The following is a 19,679-nucleotide window of genomic DNA, read 5'->3' as shown; positions in this document are numbered from 1 at the left end:
ACTTCGAAAGACTCACCTTTGAAGTCTGAAATGAGACACAGCTTATTTAATACACAAAACTTGTCACCCATATACTTTGAATGGAAAAAAGTGTAACTGTCAATATGGCGAATGAAGCCCCGCCTTCATCAGCACTTTTAGTTTATTTTACAGACTAACAAAGGGCACAGAATCACCAAGAGGCGACACTCTAGTGTGATTTGGAAAACAGCCACTAGATGCCGCGGCGGCCATTTTGGAATGAAAACTTCAATAGAACAGCAGCATATTATAAGTCTGTAAAATAAACTATTAAAAGAGCTGATGACTGTGATAGTAAGTGTTGTATTATTGTATTATTAGTGTTGTATAGATTATTCTATTGAGTGTCGCCTCTTGGTCATTCTAAGCTCTTTGCTTATAATATCCTGTTTTTCTATTGGAACTTTCCTTCCAAAATGGCCACCGCGGCATCTAGTGGCGTAGTTTCCCAAATCGCACTAGAGTGTCGCCTCTTGGTGATTCTATGCTCTTTGGTATTAGTTTGTTTTAAAAAATAGAATTTAATCAGAATAACAATTTTTTTTTAGTTGCTGTGGTTGATAATAAGCATTAATTAATGAAATATTGAGTCTGTTAAGGTTTAAACAGTGGTAGGTATTTGATTTGTCGTTGATTGGTAATTCACAGAATAAAACTTAAAATAACTTTATACTCAAACACATAATGACAGTATATTGCCATTTAGACCATAAAATAAACAAAATGTCATTTTAGCAAAAAGTTTTTTTTATTAGTATTTTCAAACATTCATTTTCAAGTTAAGATTGAACAATACTTTACCTGTTATTAGTCACTGTGCCATATTAAAAGGATAGTTCACCCAAAACTGAAAATTATATCATCATTTACTTGTGTCAAATGTTTATCAGTTTCATTCTTCTGTTAAAAAACATAATAAGATATTCTGAAGAATGCTGAAAGCCTGCATGCATTCTCTTGTATAGTATCTGCTTTCTGTGGAAGTCAATGCTTACAAGTTTTCAGCTTTCTTAAAAAATCTGTGTTCAACAGAAGAAAAAAACTCATAAAAGTTTGGAACTACTTGAGGGAAAGTAAATATTAATCATAATTATCAACAATCATTTTTGGGTGAAATACCCCTTTAAGCAAATTTTCCTGGTAAATACATGTCACGTCACAAGAAATATATCAACTACAGGTCTACAGTACAAGTATGTGAACAAAACAGTGGCTACCAAAGCAGCATGTTCTGTACAGGCTGTCCTGTCATTAAAAATAAACATAAACCTCTCATTCATTGCAAAGTACTCAGTTTCCTTCCATTTGTAACTTTTTCACATTTTAAGATTTTGTTATGATAAATGTTATGATAACTAATATGTTGCATGTTGTAAAGAACCAATAAAAAATGAAATGTAAAAATTCTTGAAAGTCGGTTTGCTTAATAAAATGCAACATACCAAAAAGTTCTCACTGTAATGGCAATTCGAATAATGTTATTAAAGTAAACCTTGGTCTCATAAAAATCGATGCAAATCTAAGTATGAGAGAAAGACAATGGAGGCGTTAATCTTTTCTGTCTGACTGCTTCAGCTTGTATGAAGACTCATCATCACTCACCTCAGACAGCAGCTCTTAAGGACAATAAGATTACTGAGGAAACCTAAAGAGTTCACCCAAAAATGAAATTACTGTCAATGGTTACCAAAACTCTTGACATAAACATTATACAAAGTATCTTCTTTTGTTGTTCAAAGACATTAAGGTATAAACGAGTGTAAGTAAATGACAACAAAATGTTACAATGGTGATCTTTGATTTACAATTTAATCAATGTAAATAACATGTTACACTTACAATCTTTGAAAAAATGCATCATTTTGTTCTTTTGCCAAACAGATACAAATAAAGCACATCTTCAGAAAATGTTCTGTTCAAAGTACCTTGATATACTGCAAGTATCTATACAAAGACAACACATTAAAAGTTACAAGTTGTCTTGTTTTCGTGTAAAGCTAAAACAGATCCTGTTGAAAAAATATCCATAAATGAGCAGTTTTTCGCATTTTGTGGTTCATGATTTCATTTTTCCCTGTTTATTAATGCTTTTGAATTGCATAATGGGACCTTGATCTTTCTTCCAACAACTTTTAACCTTAAACATTTAGAAAAACTGACTTTTATAAACATGAATTATCATGAATTTTCAACATCAAAAGTCGATCAAGGTCCCATAATACAATTCACAAACACAAACAAAATACAGAAACAGTTCATTACCAGATATTTTTTACAGTGTATATGGAGTACTCTATTTAAATACATGGTTTGAATGTTTTTTTGCATCATCCTATAGGCAATTACAGTACCAACATGCTATTATTAATGACTACGCTTTCTCCAGTCCAGCAGTGTTTCCGTGTCGATGATACTCCAGGCATCAGATAACAGTCTCACCATTTTCCTACAGAAGTTTTGAGAGAGAGAGGGAAATGATATCATGTTACATATAATACACAAATGCAGAAATGACAAAAACGATTTAAACATCATTCAAAGTAAATATCTTAATAAATAATGTATCGTAATAATGTAGTCAAATCAAGCAAGACATTTTTGCTCAGGTACATACAAGAATGCACGGACACTTTAGACTTATACTTCATTATGCACTTTGGAAAAAAGAAAAAAAACAATGGCTCTAAATTGTTTGCACAATCTAAAACTTTCTCCTTTCTCCTTCTCCTTAACCTTTGTGTGCTGTTGGGGACTATTTCATCCACTCTGGAGTGATTTTAAGGGCTCTATTTTGATGATCCATGCACAAAGTCCAAAGCGCAGGGCGCAAACGCATTTAGGGCGTGTCAGAATCCACTTTTGCTATTTTAAGGACGGACAAATCCACCTTGCGCCGTGGCACATGGTCTAAAAGGGTTGAGCTTATTCTCTTAATGAGTTATAGGTGTGTTTTAAGAATAAACCAATCAGAGTCTCATCTCCCAATCCCTTTAAGAGTCAGTTGTGTCGCGCTGCGTGCATTCTGTGGTGCATTCGCAATTTACATGACGGACTTTGTAAGTGGAAAAACTGAGCGCTTCACTACCAATAAAACAGCTAAACAGAGCATCTACAGCGTGAGAATGAGAGATGAGCCTCCTCATTATTTATTTTCACTTTCATTCTGGTGTGTCTGGTGTTCACTTTCACTCAAAGGTGTTGTGCGCACAGACATCCATTAACCTGTACATAATTAATTTAGTTTGTTAAGCTCAAAGATTTGTTTCAAAACTATTTCTAAATATAGAGGAAATTAAGGAAACACCCATAAACTCTTGCATTCACACTCATACAATACAGCCAATTTAGCTTATTCAATTCACCTATGGTGCATGTATTTGGACTGTGGGGGAAACCGGAACACCATGAGGAAACCTACGCGAACATGGGAGAACATGCAAACTCCACACAGAAATGCCAACTGACCCACTTGAGGCTTAAACCAGCAGCAACCTTTTTGCTGTGAGGTGATCTTTCTACCCACTGCGCCACCCTGAGGCCTTATTAATTCAACTTATTTTTTTAAACAAAAACTGAACCAAAGCAGGCTAACACTTTCTTTAATGTTGTTACACATTCCATGTACTATACTGTATATACCATAGTATATAGCTCCATGTTCTAATAATGATCCATAATTATATGCAGCTAACTTTAAATCTAACCAGCATTCTAACCCTAAAAATATATTATTCATTCATTTATTCATTTTCTTTTCGGCTTAGTCCCTTTATTAATCAGGGGCCACCACAGCGGAATGAACCACCAAATTATCTAGCATGTATTTACTCAGCGGATGCCCTTCCAGCCGCAACCCATCTCTGGGAAACATCCACAGACACTCATTCACTACAGACAATTTAGCCTACCCAATTCACCTGTATTGCATGTCTTTGGACTGTGGAAAAAACCTAAAAATATATTAAGTGCATGTAATAATACAAAGCCATTTTTGGACGGTACAGTTTGCCATGACTCTGCTTGCTTCGGTTCAGTTTTACTCGACTGTTTGCATATCCATTGCAGTTTAGTACCGTTTTATGTGGGTGGGATTATTTGCTATAGTGTGCACTGCCTCTACTGCCATGATGTCCTGAAAACATTTTCATTCCAGGTCTTCTCATCCCACTCTCACAGAATCTGTTTCTCAGCCACCAACAAGAGTAATATCTAAACCTCCTCTACTGACCACAACGTTGCTATTTCAGAGGTTTTTTTTCATTGTGTAATCTAACAACACTTTTTTAACTATTACTATTTAATATATAGTGGAATTAGTGTGTCATGTCGCAAATCTAATGATTCCCTCTGACCAGACAATCATCATCAGTGTGTAAACAACACATTTGTTATTGGTACCTCACTCAAGGTGGTACTAGCAGGTACTAGCTGGAACAATGCCATACAATGCAGTGGAAAAGTGGCATAATACAACTCAGTAGTTAAATGAATAGTTACACTGTAACAATGATACCTTAAACTCAAACATTTTTATAATGTACTTAAGCTTGATTAAATACCTACTGTACATGCAATTACATCTGTAATTTCTGTAATTACACTGTTGACCAGCCTTTACATCTTTATCCACCCTTAAACCTACCCATATCACTAAACCTGTCCCTAACCCTACACGTATCCCACCTAAGGAGAACACCAGTGTTCTGCATTACATTATGAACACAATATGTACATTGTACTTATATTTTGATGCAAATGCCTTGTAGTTAAGGCCACTTAATATACAGTCCATCCGAAAAGTATTCATAGGGTTTCCTTTTTTTTCAAATTTTTTTTGTTCAAAATGGAATAAATTAATTTATTCCCTCAAAATTCCACACACAATACCCCATAATGACGATGTGAAAAAAAGAAATGAAAATGAAATTGTTGCAACTTATATATGCATATATATATACACATACAAGCATATACATACAGTTGAAGTCAGAATTATTAGCCCCCCCTTTGAATTTTGTCTTCTTTTTGAAATATTTCCCAAATGATGTTTAACAGGGCATGGACTTTTTCACAGTATGGCTGATCGTATTTTTTCTTCTGGAGAAAGTCTTATTTGTTTTATTTCGGCTAGAATAAATGCAGTTATTAATTTTTGAAACACTATTTTAAGGACAAAATTATTAGCCCCTTCAAGCTAATTTTTTTTTTTCCGACTATCAACAGAATAAACAATAACTTGCCTAATTACTCTCTGCCTAGTTAACCTAGGTAAGCCTTTAAATGTCTCAAAAAATATCTAGTAAAACATTGTTTACTGTCATCATAACAAAGATAAAATAAATCAGTTATTAGAGGTGAGTTATTAAAACTATTATGCATAAAAATGTGTTTGAAAAATCTGCTCTTTTCAAAAACAACACACATTTAAAAGCTTTTTAGCTCAAGATCTTGCACTGATAATAACTATAATCAAATATGCACCATGTGAAAATGCTAGTCTACGCAATATTTTTGCAAACAAAGACCTTAAACACAATAACACCTGGTAAAAGTTAGAAATTTGTTCTGAACGAAGTTCCTCCACAATACAAAATTACTACAGTGTTCTTCTTCCATTGTGTAACCAATCTGCCCACGTACCTCCGGCTGTTCACGAGAGCCTCCAACTCCTTGGATTTGAATGCAGCAGTCCTCAGGATGGACTCTGGGATTTCAGCCAGACGCGCTACATTTAGCCCGTAGCTCCTGGCGGCTGCGCCTTCAATCAGCTGATAGAGAAATGTGATGAACTCTGGCTGAGCCTCCTCCTCTAGAAATAAAAGCAACAGAGATACAGTATTAAACACTTTAAAAAGTAATGATCAGAGCATGTACTCTGAATCAAGAGAAGGTTTTGAAAAGAAAATGAATGGAAAAAAAACTATGTCCATGGTAGTTCTGCTGCTTACTGTCCAATAGGAGACCATTCTATTTTGCATTTGCAAAAAAAACACTTATTTTATGGTTTTTATATAGATAAAAGTTGTACAATATATAAACAATACATTGTTTAGCATATTTTTATGCAAAAATAACCAAGGAAAAGTGATTGAATTAGTAATAAACAATGCCTGGAACTATTTTAGGAACTAAATCATGCTGCCAAAAAACAACTGCACACCTTAGAGCAGGGGTATCAAACTCAGTCCTGGAGGGGCGGTGTCCTGCAAAATTTAGTTCCAACCCCAATCAGACACACCTGGGTTTGATTTCTAGTTTTGCTGTTTAAATAGCAAATGCATTTGCGCTCATATGTGCACCCATAGGCATTCCAGTCTAAAAAAGGAGGCCTGTTGAGGTGCATTGCTGGCGCATTGCTCTTTTAAGAAACTTTAATAGCCTGTTCTATAGGCCAGATCAAAGCTGGTCTATTGTCCAGCGCAGAGCAGGTTAGTTATGCGCCTCGCTTACACATTGCTCAATACAAACAGGATGTACAGCAATGCGCAAACTTCTTTACATATGAAAAAGAATAAAAATATTAAGGATATATATAGGATATAATAAGGATATATATAGGATATAATTATAAAGGATTAAAATATTACAAAACATAATTTTTTTGCCTACATAAATATAAAAGCCACTTTCATGCCTTTTTCATCTCCAGGGGCTTTTTCAGTTTATTCGTTAAAATTTGCTTTTGTATAATGTTATTATTATTAGCAGTAATATTTATTATATGCAGATTTATATTTGTTTTATTAAAAACAAGCTTAGATTTGTCCACCTGTCAGGTTTTAGACCATATGCGGCACAGCATGTGCATTTGGATATAACTCAGGTTTTTGACCACACTTCGTTATTATTGTTCATTTATTCGTTTGCTGGAAATTAGAACTGAATTTAGAAATAGTTTTGAAACCAATTGTTGCGCTGAACAAACAAAATTAATTATTTATAGGCTAATGGATGTCTGTGCGTACAAGAAGTTTTCCTATCCACGAGAGTGAAAGCGAAAGTAAACAATGAGGAGGCTCATCTATTACTCTCATGCTGTAGATGCTCTGTTTAACTGTTTTCTCTCCAGTGAAGGGTTCAGTTTTTCCACTTACAAAGTCTGTCAATGTAAATAGCAAATGCGCTACAGTCAGACGCAACTGACTCTTAAAGGGAATGGGAGATGAGACTCTGATTGGTTTATTCTCAAAATACACCTAAAACTCATTAAAAAGAATAAGCTCAACCCTTTTAGACCATGCGCCACGGCACAAAGCGGATTTTTCTATCCTTATATTAGCAAAAGTGGATTCTGACATGCCCTTAATGCGTTTGCGCCCTGCGGTTTGCACTTTGTGTATGGATCGTCTAAATAGAGCCTATAGTCTCTGTTTTAATTTATTCCATGTAGTTCTGAAAGCTGAGATGCATAATTTTATTTTCTCAGACACAACAAGGAAAGTGCGTAAAGGTCACTCTCACACACTTACAGACATATGCACACTTTAATTTACTGCTATACCCCATATATCTAAAGGTTTATGGTCCCAACTGATTATCAACAATAAAAAATAACACGTTTTGCTTCTTCCCAACAGGAAGGGCCACTAACAATCAAAAATGCATGGTTATATGGTGTCATGGCTTTGCAATCAAAATTAGATCAAAATTAAATGTGGTTATAATGGAATTCAATGGGGCAAAAACAGCCACCAACAGTAAATAAGGGAGGAAAAAATGAAAATCAATCAAAAACAATGCATTAAAGGCAATGCTTTTCCACAAGACTTTAATAAAAGGTTTTAAAAAATTACTTTTTATATTGAAAATCTGTTATTTTGTATGTGTTTGTCACCAAACCTGTTACATCATTTATGAAACTGCCAATTAAAGAGTTAAAATCCTGACATTTTCTAAAAAAAAAATTAGTAGTTTTTATTAGGACTGAGGTTGATTAAATGATTTATGCAAAGAAAATGAAGAAAAATATTTATCTAATGCATTTTTTAACAGCAGTTTAATTTAGTTTTCATCCCAAACATAACAAAGGAGGAGTAAATTTAACCACAGTGTGTCGTCAAGTTCTATAAAAATTTCAAAGCATTTTCTGAAAATATGTGTCAAAATCAGATTTGTCTCCGAAAATTGTTCTGCTTACACAAAGGATGTGGCCAAATTAAGACACAAATTCATTCCAGAGCGGATAAAAACATCCCCAACAGTACATAAGAATTAATAGCACCAACCTTCATATTAGTATAATGATTAAGGAAATAGATATGTCTGGAAAAGAGTAATGCATCAATGATGAACATTATAATGCATAAAATGAGTTTTCCCTTATAACTTTTTCAATACATGACAGTTTTTCAGTTTTCATAAAAAAATCTGTTCCTGTGTCATGGTGTGACAGTAACCACAGATTTATTATTAACCTGATTTATGAATATTGTAAGCCATTTCTCCCAATATTTCTCTGAGCTTCTGTCATAGACTTGATTCCCTTTTCAGTATGGCACAGAATATTAAGTGCAGAGAACAAAAAAAGTCAGAAAGAAGAAAGACATGAACCGTGAGTGAACCAAGTTGAGTTCTGATTTTCAGAAAGTATCTCGGAATGTGGATGTGATTTAAGAACAAATTTTCAGTGCTGGAGAGCCAAATGACAGAACGGCATAGCAAAGAGGACTTATGCAATAAGATTACTGCCATGCACACAAGCCAGTTGTTAAGTAACCACTACCTGGCTCTTGCAACACTGTTTCATGGATTTCAGATATAGCAGAATTTTGTTTACAGAATGTTTTATATATATATATATATATATATATATATATATATATATATATATATATATATCACAGAACTGCAGAATGCTTAACTTCAATTGGTCAAAAGCTACTCCAAGGTGCCCATTGGTTTTCTATAGCAGCTGTTTTCATATTTCGTAATCAACTTATACTGTATCATAAGAAGTTACTTCAAAGTTTAAAATAAAAAGAAACTTTATTTCTACCACCTTACAATCCACCATAGAATTAAAAGCAGAAAAAAAGACATTATTAAAATAGGCACATTAAAGGCATTGTTCAAACAAAAAATTTACTTTGCTGTTATAATTTACTGACACGATCCAAATAGTTCACTCAGTTTGTTCAAACTGCTTATTTTAAATGAGCTGAAACAACACAATTCTTGGGGCTGGGCTTAATGGTTTAATGTTTTAAAACTTAAATTTGTAAAACCTAATAAGATAAATAATTTCCTTAGGGCCCTGTAATACATGCAGTGCAATAAGGCATATGACGTGTTTGGCCTGATTTGTTGCTATTTTCAGACCAGCGCAACTCAAAATTTTCACGTTTTTCACCACGATGTTTAATAGCAAATCCATTTACGCCACTTTGTGGACTTTTGGGTGTGCTGGTCTATAAAGTGGGTGTGTTAAGGTGCATTGTTGCTGCGTTAATATTCTGAGAAACTTAAATAGACTGTGCTATTGACCAAAAAATAAATAAATTAATTTTAAAAAAATGGTCTAAAGTCCACCACAGAGCACATTAGTTATGCACCTATGCAGGTCCAAAATGCTTACACATTGCTAAATACACACAGGATATACACCGATACACAAATATCTTTACATATAAGATTTAAAATTTAAAATGTTACAAATATATATTTTTTCTACATAAATATAAAAACCGCTACCTACATGCTTCAGCAAAAGCTGAAAAATGTTTTACATAAACAAACATGTATCAAGCATGGTAAAAGTGTTAGTCTTTTCAAAAATGTATTATTCCTTATTTAAATCATTATTAAAAACTTTTCCTCTGGCTTCTCTTCCAATGCTATCTTCTCCTGAACACTACCACAAACACATGATCTGTTGACCTGTCACTGCCTGAGGTCATACGCAGATTATGAAATACACTACACAGCTGATTCCCAAATCAATTGCACACATAAAGACGAGAATGAGGAATATCACTCATATTCTATAGTGACTGATTCAGCCGTTTCCAGTTTCCTGAATATCAAACTTGCATTTGAAAATGAAATTACAATCTTGTTTGATCACTGTCTATGATGGCCAAATTAAATGTAGGCTTTTTCTTCACATACAGTATTAACATAAATATGTGGCCCTGTACAACACAAGCAGTCATAATAGAACTTCAGATTAATTCACCACATGAAAGTTAAATAAAAAAGCTTCCCACTGATGTATTGTTTGTCAAATTTAAAAAAGGGTGAAAAATCACCTTTAAAGCTGTCTCTAATTGATGCGATTAGTAGTTTTGATAGATTTTACAATTTTACAAATTCATGAAATATCTAAATAGATTATGATCTTTATTTAAACTTCTAGTGATTTTTGGCACTAAAAACAATAATTATAATAATAATTGTGACTAATACAATGCATAGCCAAAAATATACCCATGCAACATACTGTAAGACTGACGTTGTGGTCCAGGGTCACATATACTGTACAGACTACATCATATTTACGGCAATAAACATGAAAGGTTGTGTTTGAATTACTAGAACAAAGGGTACCAAGTGACTTTTGTAATAGGAAAATGGGGTCCAAATGAGGGAACCATTATTCTTCGAAATAACCTCTTATGTGTTCAAAAGAAGACCCTTAAAAAACTCTTTTGAACAATTGAAGAGCAAGAAAATAATGACAGATTTTGTTTTAGGATGAACTACCCCTTTTAATCTTCTTTGTTTACCAGTGATTTTGTATCTGAATGAAATGATGTCTGTTTATTAAATAAAGTAATGCTATCACTTCACATGTACTGAACCCTTTAACTGGCACAGCAAAAATATATATCTCTATTTCTATTCAATACTTTTTGGGCATTTCAAAAATTCTTTTGGGTTTACAAGATGATAAATAATGATGAATAAGATGATGAATAATTGACATATTTTTAATTTTTGGGTGAACTATTGCTTTAACACATATCAAAACAACGCCGACCTGATAGAAGAAAATTGTCAAAAAAAAAAAAAAAAAACCTCCAGCAAATTAAATGAGAGTCAGGGAGCAAATGCAATTAAATATGGCCTTCAAACACATTTAAAAGTGACATTTGCTTTTTTTATGTCTAGAATAAAATTAAAGCTTTTAAGATAAACGCTAATAAGAAAAAATAAACAAAATAAATAAAATGTGATTTGGTCTAAAATAAAATAAATAAAATATAAAAATTTAATTAAATGAAATTAAAAATAAAAACTTAAATAACATAAAATACTAAAATATAAAAAAATATATGATAAAAATAAAATAAAACAAAATAAAAAATAAATAAAAATATAATAAGTAAAGATATAAAATAAAACAATATAAATAAAATATAAAATTACATTAAAAATAAAATTAAACAAATTATAAAAATAAATAAAAACTAGAAAAACATAAAATAAAATTAATTTGAAATAAATGTACAATACAATTAAAAAATAAAATATTAAATAAAATATTAAATAAAATAAAATGAAAACTAAATTTAAATTAAAATAAAAAATAAAATATAAAAAAATATAAAAAAAAATAATAAAATAAAAAATATTATAATATTTCATATTATTATTATTAAATAATAATAATAATAATAATAATAATAATAATAATAATAATAATAATAAACAAAAAATAAAAAATAAAACGAAATAAAATAGCCCCATATTGGACAGCATTATTCTTACAGACAAAAAATGTCAGCAGGTGGACTGACTAACAGACAGTGCAAGAAAGTGTGCCACACTCGTTGATCACTCAAGCAGCTTAAGGTCAATGCAAAGATAACACAAATGAGTAAGTGATCCATGAAATCCCGGATGACTCAGCTCACATACAGTACAACAGTAAAGTACCTGGTTCAAAGGCTATCATAACCAGCATACTTCTAGACAATGCACTCCTCATTCCATGATCCAGACGCTAATGGCTTTCTCAGATGACATCAAGATTAAGTTAATAACGTGCTGCGTTCATTATCAAGAAAGTCAAGATCAGTAATGATGATGGATTGCAGTTAAGAGCAATACATCAAGTTCAAGGATGCATATGCTGTATTATAAAAACACAAGAAGGGGAACAGTGCCATAACTACAACAAAATAGGGGAAATTATAATCCTTATCTCAGAATGACAGCTTCGTGCAACTTACAATAAGGTTTTGAAAGATTACAAATTTATAAAATGTTACAATGTTTGGTTCCAGTGCAAAAGTATATGACTTAAAAAGTTCTTTACATTGTGTTTTATATTGAGTTAAAAAATGGTGAAATTCTAGGAAAGATCATGTACAAAATCGAGCATCAGAATGGGGAAGAAGGCTGATTTTGAAAGTGACTTTGAATGTGACATGGTTGTTGGTCCCAGAAAGGTTGGTCAGTTTATTTCAGAAACTGCTGATCTAATGGGATTTACATGCACAACCATCTCTAGGGTTTACAGAGAATGGTCCGAAAAACAGAAAATATTTAGTGAGCGGCATTTCTGTGGGCGCAAATGCCTTGTTGATGCCAGAGGTCAGAGGAGAATGGCCAGACTGGTTCCAGCTGACAAACATCAACAGTAACTCAAATCATCACAAAAAAAAAATCATACTATAAATGAACGTTATTGTTACATTAAAAAGTTTCTCTGAAACATAAATATGATGTAGACTCAAAACTAACATCTTTAAAGGACACAGATGGTCTTTATTTGGACTTAAAGCTCTGTGTTCAGTGTGTTTCCAGTGCTTGTGTAATGTGCACCATTATGCTATTAACTTGAAAAATATGGTTTTCCGGATTGAAAACAACATATTAAGCAATACATAAATATTGATCAAACATCATGAAAAGCTACAAAAAAAAAAAAAAATACTAAATACATGCAGGCCCATAGCCAGCCTATTATAAGGGGTGGTTCTTTTATCTCACAAAGTTAACATATTTGCAGTTATTCAAGGTTCAAATGCTGCATTTTAGTGACATTTTAAGCATTAATTTGTGCTGTTGTAGCTTGTTGGATGGTTATCATTACCACACCTTATTTTTTTAAAGAATGATTTTTGGCATTTTTGCCTGTATTTGACAGGCCAGTAGGTTGACAGAAAGTGAAATGAGAGAAAGGTCCACGAGCCGGGATTCAAACTAGGGTTGCCCGGAGCATTATACACCATATGTCAACACACAAGAGGCGCCACGATTCTCAATGTAATATTGAACCGTTCGGTACGACATCTATGGTTCAATATGCGCTTGTGAATTGTGGTTTTCTCCGTTTTACGTTTAAATAAATTATGTGTGTTTTTTATCTCTCCGGATTGACTTTTTGTGTGTGCCTGTAAGTCTATGAACTCCTCCCCGTTCGTCAATCACTATGCTTTAAAGATAGGGGGTGCTTAACCAACATTCCACACTTTAACATGGCAAGCGGCGGCGAAGTGAGGCAACAGTACAAGGAATTGCCGGCATCTTTCAAATCTGCGGTGTGAGGACATTTCGGTTTTGCCGGTAAGTATAATGCCAATGAAAGAAACAATGGTGAACAAATCATAACTGTGTGCAAGAATTGTTTTACACGTGTATAACCAATATCACTGTCTAAATGCAGGGTAGCAGAGAAGGTAATAAAGTCCTCCAAAAAGCAAAAATCCCTACTGAATCCTTTCAGCAAACATACCCAACTGGTTCCGAGAGACACATAAAAATAACAAAGGCAGTGCAGGTGTTTATTGCTAGAGATTTGCAGCCGTTTTCGGTGATTGGAGATGCAGACTTTTGTCATCTTATAAAAGCACTCGATCTGCGTTACAGACTACCACCTCACACTTTTTTTCAGCACGGAGATAATTAAGATGGTTTATTTATGTTTACTTAAGTACAAATATGTTTATTTGAAAAGGCCAATTTATCTTTATTAACTTTACATTTATGTTTATTTTCAAAATGTAGGAAAGTGTGTGTTCCCCAGTTTGTACATAGGCTACCAACAGCTGATTGACCACAGATTTCAATGTTAATTTTCTTTTTATATAATACACTAGGAACTAATGTATTTTTCTTGGCTTTTAAGTAAAACAAAAGGAGTATTACAATAAATTGTTTTAATTTTTTTCTCAACTTATTACTGTTGCTATTGCCTATAGAATAAAAACCAAACACATGTCAAGACATGAGAACCAAACTGAACACCATGTAAAAAAAAAACAAGGTATGTATTGAACTGTAGGCTAACTGTATTGTTGCATCCCTACAACACACTAACCACTGGGTTAGAAATACTTCTCACATTTTTGTCAAACTGCTTATCATACTATTTTTAGTTTACAAACATTTATGTTTATTTCCAAATGTGCATTTAAACGGTAAGTTATTACAGTTTTATATATAAAGTAATGAGATTATAATTTTAAAAATATGAAAAATACTTATTTTTAAATGGTAATTTATTATCATCCATCATAAAAAACAAACAAACAAACAAACAAAAATAAAAACGTTAGCTTGTAGGCAAAAAACTAACTGACCAGCTCATTTTCTCTGTCAGAATTTGCCCATTTAAATAATAAAAGCCTTCTTTTATTGGTTATTTTATTGGTTATTCTTCCTAAAGCCACGAATTTACGATGGCATACTGTCAAAAATGGGACAGATGAGCTCATGTAGGGGCCAAATTCTGGACTTTGTTAGGAGGGGGGTTGGTCCTTCGAAACACCTAAACCCTCCCTAGCTATATGGGCCTGATATGTATAAACACTGCAGGTCAAACGTTTGAAAACATATATTGAAATTTGTTTTCTGCTAATGAATGGTGCATTTATTTCATCAAAACTACAATATAAACAGTAATACTGCTAAATTGTATTTAAATGTAAAATAAATGTTTTCTATGTGATTAAATGTATTTAATCCTCACAATTACAGCTGAATTTTGAGATACATTACTGCAGTCTTTAGTGTCTCAGGATACCTTCATCAGGGTAACAAGGATAGCCATGTTAATAAAAACTTTAAAACTTTTTCCACATTTTTCGAGTGCCTTGGACTGACTTTTGCTGTTTAATCTGATGAATTCCTTACCCAAAGTGCACCAACACATTATTTAAACTACCCCTGAGCACTTTTTTGTTTGATTTTGGATTTTTATGATGATTAGCTGTTTAAGAAACATATTGTTATCAAAGTAAATTACTGCTGCTACCTTAATAATTTGAATTAATTACAATTTAAAATACATTAAATAAGACTAGAATAAAAAAATGAAGATTTTTTTTCTGTGTTTCTTCCTCTATTTATTGCATTACTGATTTAATAAACACCTCAAAAGACATTAAAAACTTAAAAATGCCTGTAAATAAATCTTATAAGCCTGATTCCACACTATTAAACAATAGTTTAATTAGGAATATGAAGCCCAATCTAATAACATGTGAGTGTGAATAATATATTTGAGTAAGGGTTAGGCTAATACAGTATGTAGCCTATTCTTAACTCTAAAAGATAATTTAACTGACTATGAATGTGAACAGGTAGATGTATGCATACATACCATCAGAAGTGCTCTCCGGCTCATTGAGCAGGAAAGCCATGTGGTAATTCCCCACATGCTGTGGGTACAAATGCTCCAGTTCGCACAAAGGAGGGTAGTGGGTCACAAACAGCGTCATACACCTCACCTGTGGCAACACAGAAAAGAAAGATAATCACATGTCTGAGCTGATTTTAATGATGATGGTGTAATTTTTGCACAACTTTAAGTTTTAGGTCCTAGCCACTGTCGCCTCTGGCTTGCTTGGTTGGATTCGGTGGAGCTGCTCTACATAAACAGTGACATTTGTTTCAAACTGAACTGTATCAGTTTTAATTTAAATAGAATTCCACCAGCGTTCTAACACTACCTTGCTGCATGCTTGATATGCTGAGTACGTTCTATAATCTGAAATATTGGTAAGGATTTTACTTTTTTTTATCTATGTAAAGTGGTATTGAGAGAGTCTACTTTGTAAATAGAGCTTTAAATATAAAACTAACTTGACTTAACTAATATGCAACCATTGCTGGCATATTTTATGTTTTTGACAATATGCATGCTGACCTAGTCTGAAAATTAGACAACATGCCAAAGCACCACCCAAAGACCCGTGGTTAAACATCAGATGTATATGCCACTCTTTTTTGGCAAGACTTCAGCAAAATTGAAGTTGTCCTCTGATTGGTTTAAATATACATGATTTCTAGAAGCCGAATGTGAAGCAGTCTTAATCAGCCTGTCTGGAAACAGGTCTGACTAATAAAAAAAGCTGTGATGTTTATATTGATGACAATGCACATTAATAAAGATTTTTTTAAGCAGGATTCTTAAGACTATGTATGTCGTGTCATAATAAGTCCCAGAGTTTTGCTTGAGGAACTTAAATGGAGTCGAAATATACTTTGGATATACTGTGCTGATTAAACCCAACTGCGTTGTGGTCTTGCGTCGGCTCACATCTGGACCAAAAAAGCTACCTGTGAACACACCAAATGGACAGCAGTCGACTAAAACGATTGTTTGCCCGCGCCTGCATAAGAGGATGTGTATTTGGCGAAGGATAAAATCCAGAACTTCCAAAATCAGGAGCATAAACAAAGCAGCATTTAGTACCATTATTACTTGTTACCTTTACAGTAATATGTGTGATAATCTAATAATCCATATCGTTTGCAAATACATAAGAAATGTTTTGAAACTACAGCAGGCATCATTGTGTTCCTTGTTGACTTGATTTGTTTACCTGCTACATCACTTCACTTCGTCACATGTGCGCTCTGATTCATTGCAGAAAAACCAGCTAGATCGCACTATTCACCCATCAGCCCGATATAGATTTGACACCAAACACACTAGTTGGACCAACACTGACCAAGGAAGCCCAATGCAGACTGTCGGCTTAGTGTGTCTCAGCTCTTGGAGAGTGGAGACAGGAAAGCATAGGGAGCAGAAAGAGACTAAAGGATCGGCAAAGAACCTCAAGCCAGGAATCGACCTTAGGTCGCCATGAGCACCTTAGTGCAATGTGTCAACACACTAATCACTAGATTATATGCTTATTTCACACCATTTAAAAAAACGAAAGCAAGGCCGCGGTGGGAAGAAAGCTGGAAATATAGGATCAGCAATGTAAACATTGCAACAACATGCTGTGGACTACAAACCTAAAGCTGTTGCCGTGATTTTAAAGTGCAGATATGGTGTAAACATTACCTTAATATCGTTCAGTTAAGTTTAACTTAAACAATTAAAAGCATATTAGGCATCAAACAAAATCATAATCTCTTTAAGAGTGATACGCTTATTATCCTCCTAGGTTTCAGTCTATGGCACCAGGTAAACACTGTGGGGACGCTTCCCTGATCGATAAAACAATGCTGTCCTCTGTAGCACACCTTTGTTTTGTCTGTAATAGTGTTGCCACATACTTAAATTTTTTAAAAGTCCATTTCCCGCTAACATTTAAGCGCTGTTGGGCACGTTCTTAAATACCGTTGATGCCTCTAAGGGTGCTTTCACACCTAGACTTTTGTTTCGGAACCCGTCTCGTTTGCCCAGTTAGTGTGGTTCAATTGGCATATGTAAAACCACCATATCTTCTATATGAAGAGAGAATTATGAGTAGGGCGGGAGGTCATTCAACAGACATCCCAAGTCTCCAGGAAGTTTCAGGAGTCGCGCCTCTCCCTCCCGGTCCTAAAAAATGTTGCGCACCTTTCTCACCCTTCCCCACCGCATCCCTCCTCGCTCTTCAGACAACATCGCGCGCACCTTGTCAAACCCCACCAAACCACTATCATCCCACTGACAGCTGAGCGGGACTCTGCAAAATAAACCATGAAACTCTGACCAATGTGAGAAGAGTTTACTCAAACGTGACTTATTTTAGCTCTTTTGGTCCGTTTAGAAACTTTGCCGTGTGAAAGCGAACCGTACCAAGAACAAAGAGCAACAATGTAACAATTTTAATCCCTGTTTCGGAACAACTGAATCAATTCACAGGTATGAAAGCACCCTAAAACATGTGTTTGGAAAAGAAAGCATTAGCTAACTATTGTAATTTTCCTTAACTTAGCTGAAAATGAGGTCCGATGTCCCTTTTTTTTTGACGTCCACGTGAAATCTGTCTATTGTAGGGTTGTCCAAACTGGGCCGGTGTGCTTGAGAGTTTATCTCCAACTTGCTTCAACACACCTGCCAGGAGGGTACTTACTGCCAGGACTGACATTCTGCTGTCAGTCTAAGGTCTGGCTATGCAAGGCTAATCATGACCCAGACTTTTATTCAACATGGGCTCATTCTGAAATTGTAGCCCTGTATACATTTCTGGAAATCATGAATTATGTAGCCAGAGCTACGTATGGCTGCACTTCATCTTTAAAACAAACACTATGGGGCGGTATGGTGCTGTTCCGTTCCTGTTTGTTCCTGATAGCTTACCTCAAAGTGGACTGCTTATACCAGGGGTGTCCAAACTCTATCCTGGAGGGCCGGTGTCCAGCAGAGTCTAGCTCCAACTTGCTTCAACATACCTGCCAGGAAGTTTCTAGTATATCAAGTTAGAGCTTGATTAGCTGATTCAGGTGTGTTTCATTAGGGTTATAGCTAAACTCTCCAGGATACAGGCTCTCCAGGACTGAGTTTGGATACCCCTGGCTTATATGCTGTAACCAGTTTGTCCGGTAGCTCAACATGTATGTTGGAAGACTTGAAACGCAGAGCGGAGTTGACTGTGACAAAGGGGTTAGAGTCCAGTGAAAAACAATAGAAATAGAAAGTCAGAAAAAAAAGGAAAAAAAGGGCTAAAAAATTGAACAAACAAGTAAATAACAGGGTGAGAATGAGGTAATCTGGATTGCTTTTTAAAACACTGCGGTTGGGTTTAGGAAAGGGGGTGGGTGGGTCAGTTGATACTTTTCAAAACACTATTGGTTAGGTTTAGAGAAGAATGGCACTCGTGACAGAAATTTGAGATCTGAAAAAGAGAACACAGTGGCTTCTGGTGGATTAGTAAAAACCAAAACTGCAAAAAACGTAGCTCCTTGGACGTATTTGGTGCTCTCCAGAAATTTATATAGGAGTACGTAATCAAAATGAGACTGAATTGCTTTTATTTTTATGTAGTTTTTGAGATTCAAATATGGCCTCTTCTTGCAAGTGGAACACGATCATATTCTGATTCAAAAGTCTACCTGCAGGAAGATGAGTATTGAAATATTTCACTGGTATTTTTCGAAAAGTTAACCATGCATATATAACATTTTCATATGAATGAACAAATATGCTAACTGTTCGTTGACCCACTTCAATTAGCCTAAAAGTTATTCTTTTTCAGTCTATGATCGACAATAGTTATGTGTTAAAAAAAGTGTAATTATCTGATCGCACAAATGATTCAACAGTTGTTGCACAGATATCAGAACATCTCTGCATGGATGAAAGAACAGGTCACAGTGACTGTATTAGTTTAGTATAACAATTATAAACCAGTCAGAAACATTTCCAGTGTTACACCAGCATGAGTGAGTATTATTTACAGACCAGTCTGGCTGACAGCCTCTCACTGTGAGCTTTGAGACCAAAATCAGTTGCCATATTCTGGCATTTACCATTAAAAAAGAACATA

General features: G+C 34.2%; 1 protein-coding gene across 8 annotated transcripts in view; it reads right to left on the bottom strand.

The window, feature by feature from the left end:
* Positions 1 to 1,811: 1,811 nt before the first annotated feature.
* msh3 (mutS homolog 3 (E. coli)) overlaps positions 1,812 to 19,679 on the bottom strand; it is a 190,725-nt gene continuing 172,857 nt past the window's right edge. For 4 of the 8 annotated variants that reach the window (XM_009301782.4, XM_073950743.1, XM_073950742.1 and 1 more), the window contains exons 22-24: positions 15,572 to 15,698; positions 5,662 to 5,830; positions 1,812 to 2,467 (exon numbers count right to left, since the gene is read on the bottom strand). In XM_009301782.4, the coding sequence (XP_009300057.1) occupies positions 2,386 to 2,467; positions 5,662 to 5,830; positions 15,572 to 15,698 (378 nt within the window). In that variant the 3' untranslated portion in view covers positions 1,812 to 2,385. Of the gene's footprint in view, positions 2,468 to 3,783; positions 5,831 to 15,571; positions 15,699 to 19,679 lie in introns of those variants that run through there. The other 4 variants (XM_009301781.5, XM_068221261.2, XM_073950741.1 and 1 more) reach the window with 2 other exon arrangements.

This window comes from Danio rerio, chromosome 5 (assembly GCF_049306965.1).
Source record: "Danio rerio strain Tuebingen ecotype United States chromosome 5, GRCz12tu, whole genome shotgun sequence".
NCBI lineage: Eukaryota > Metazoa > Chordata > Actinopteri > Cypriniformes > Danionidae > Danio > Danio rerio.
This window is presented reverse-complemented; position numbering and strand designations above follow the sequence as displayed.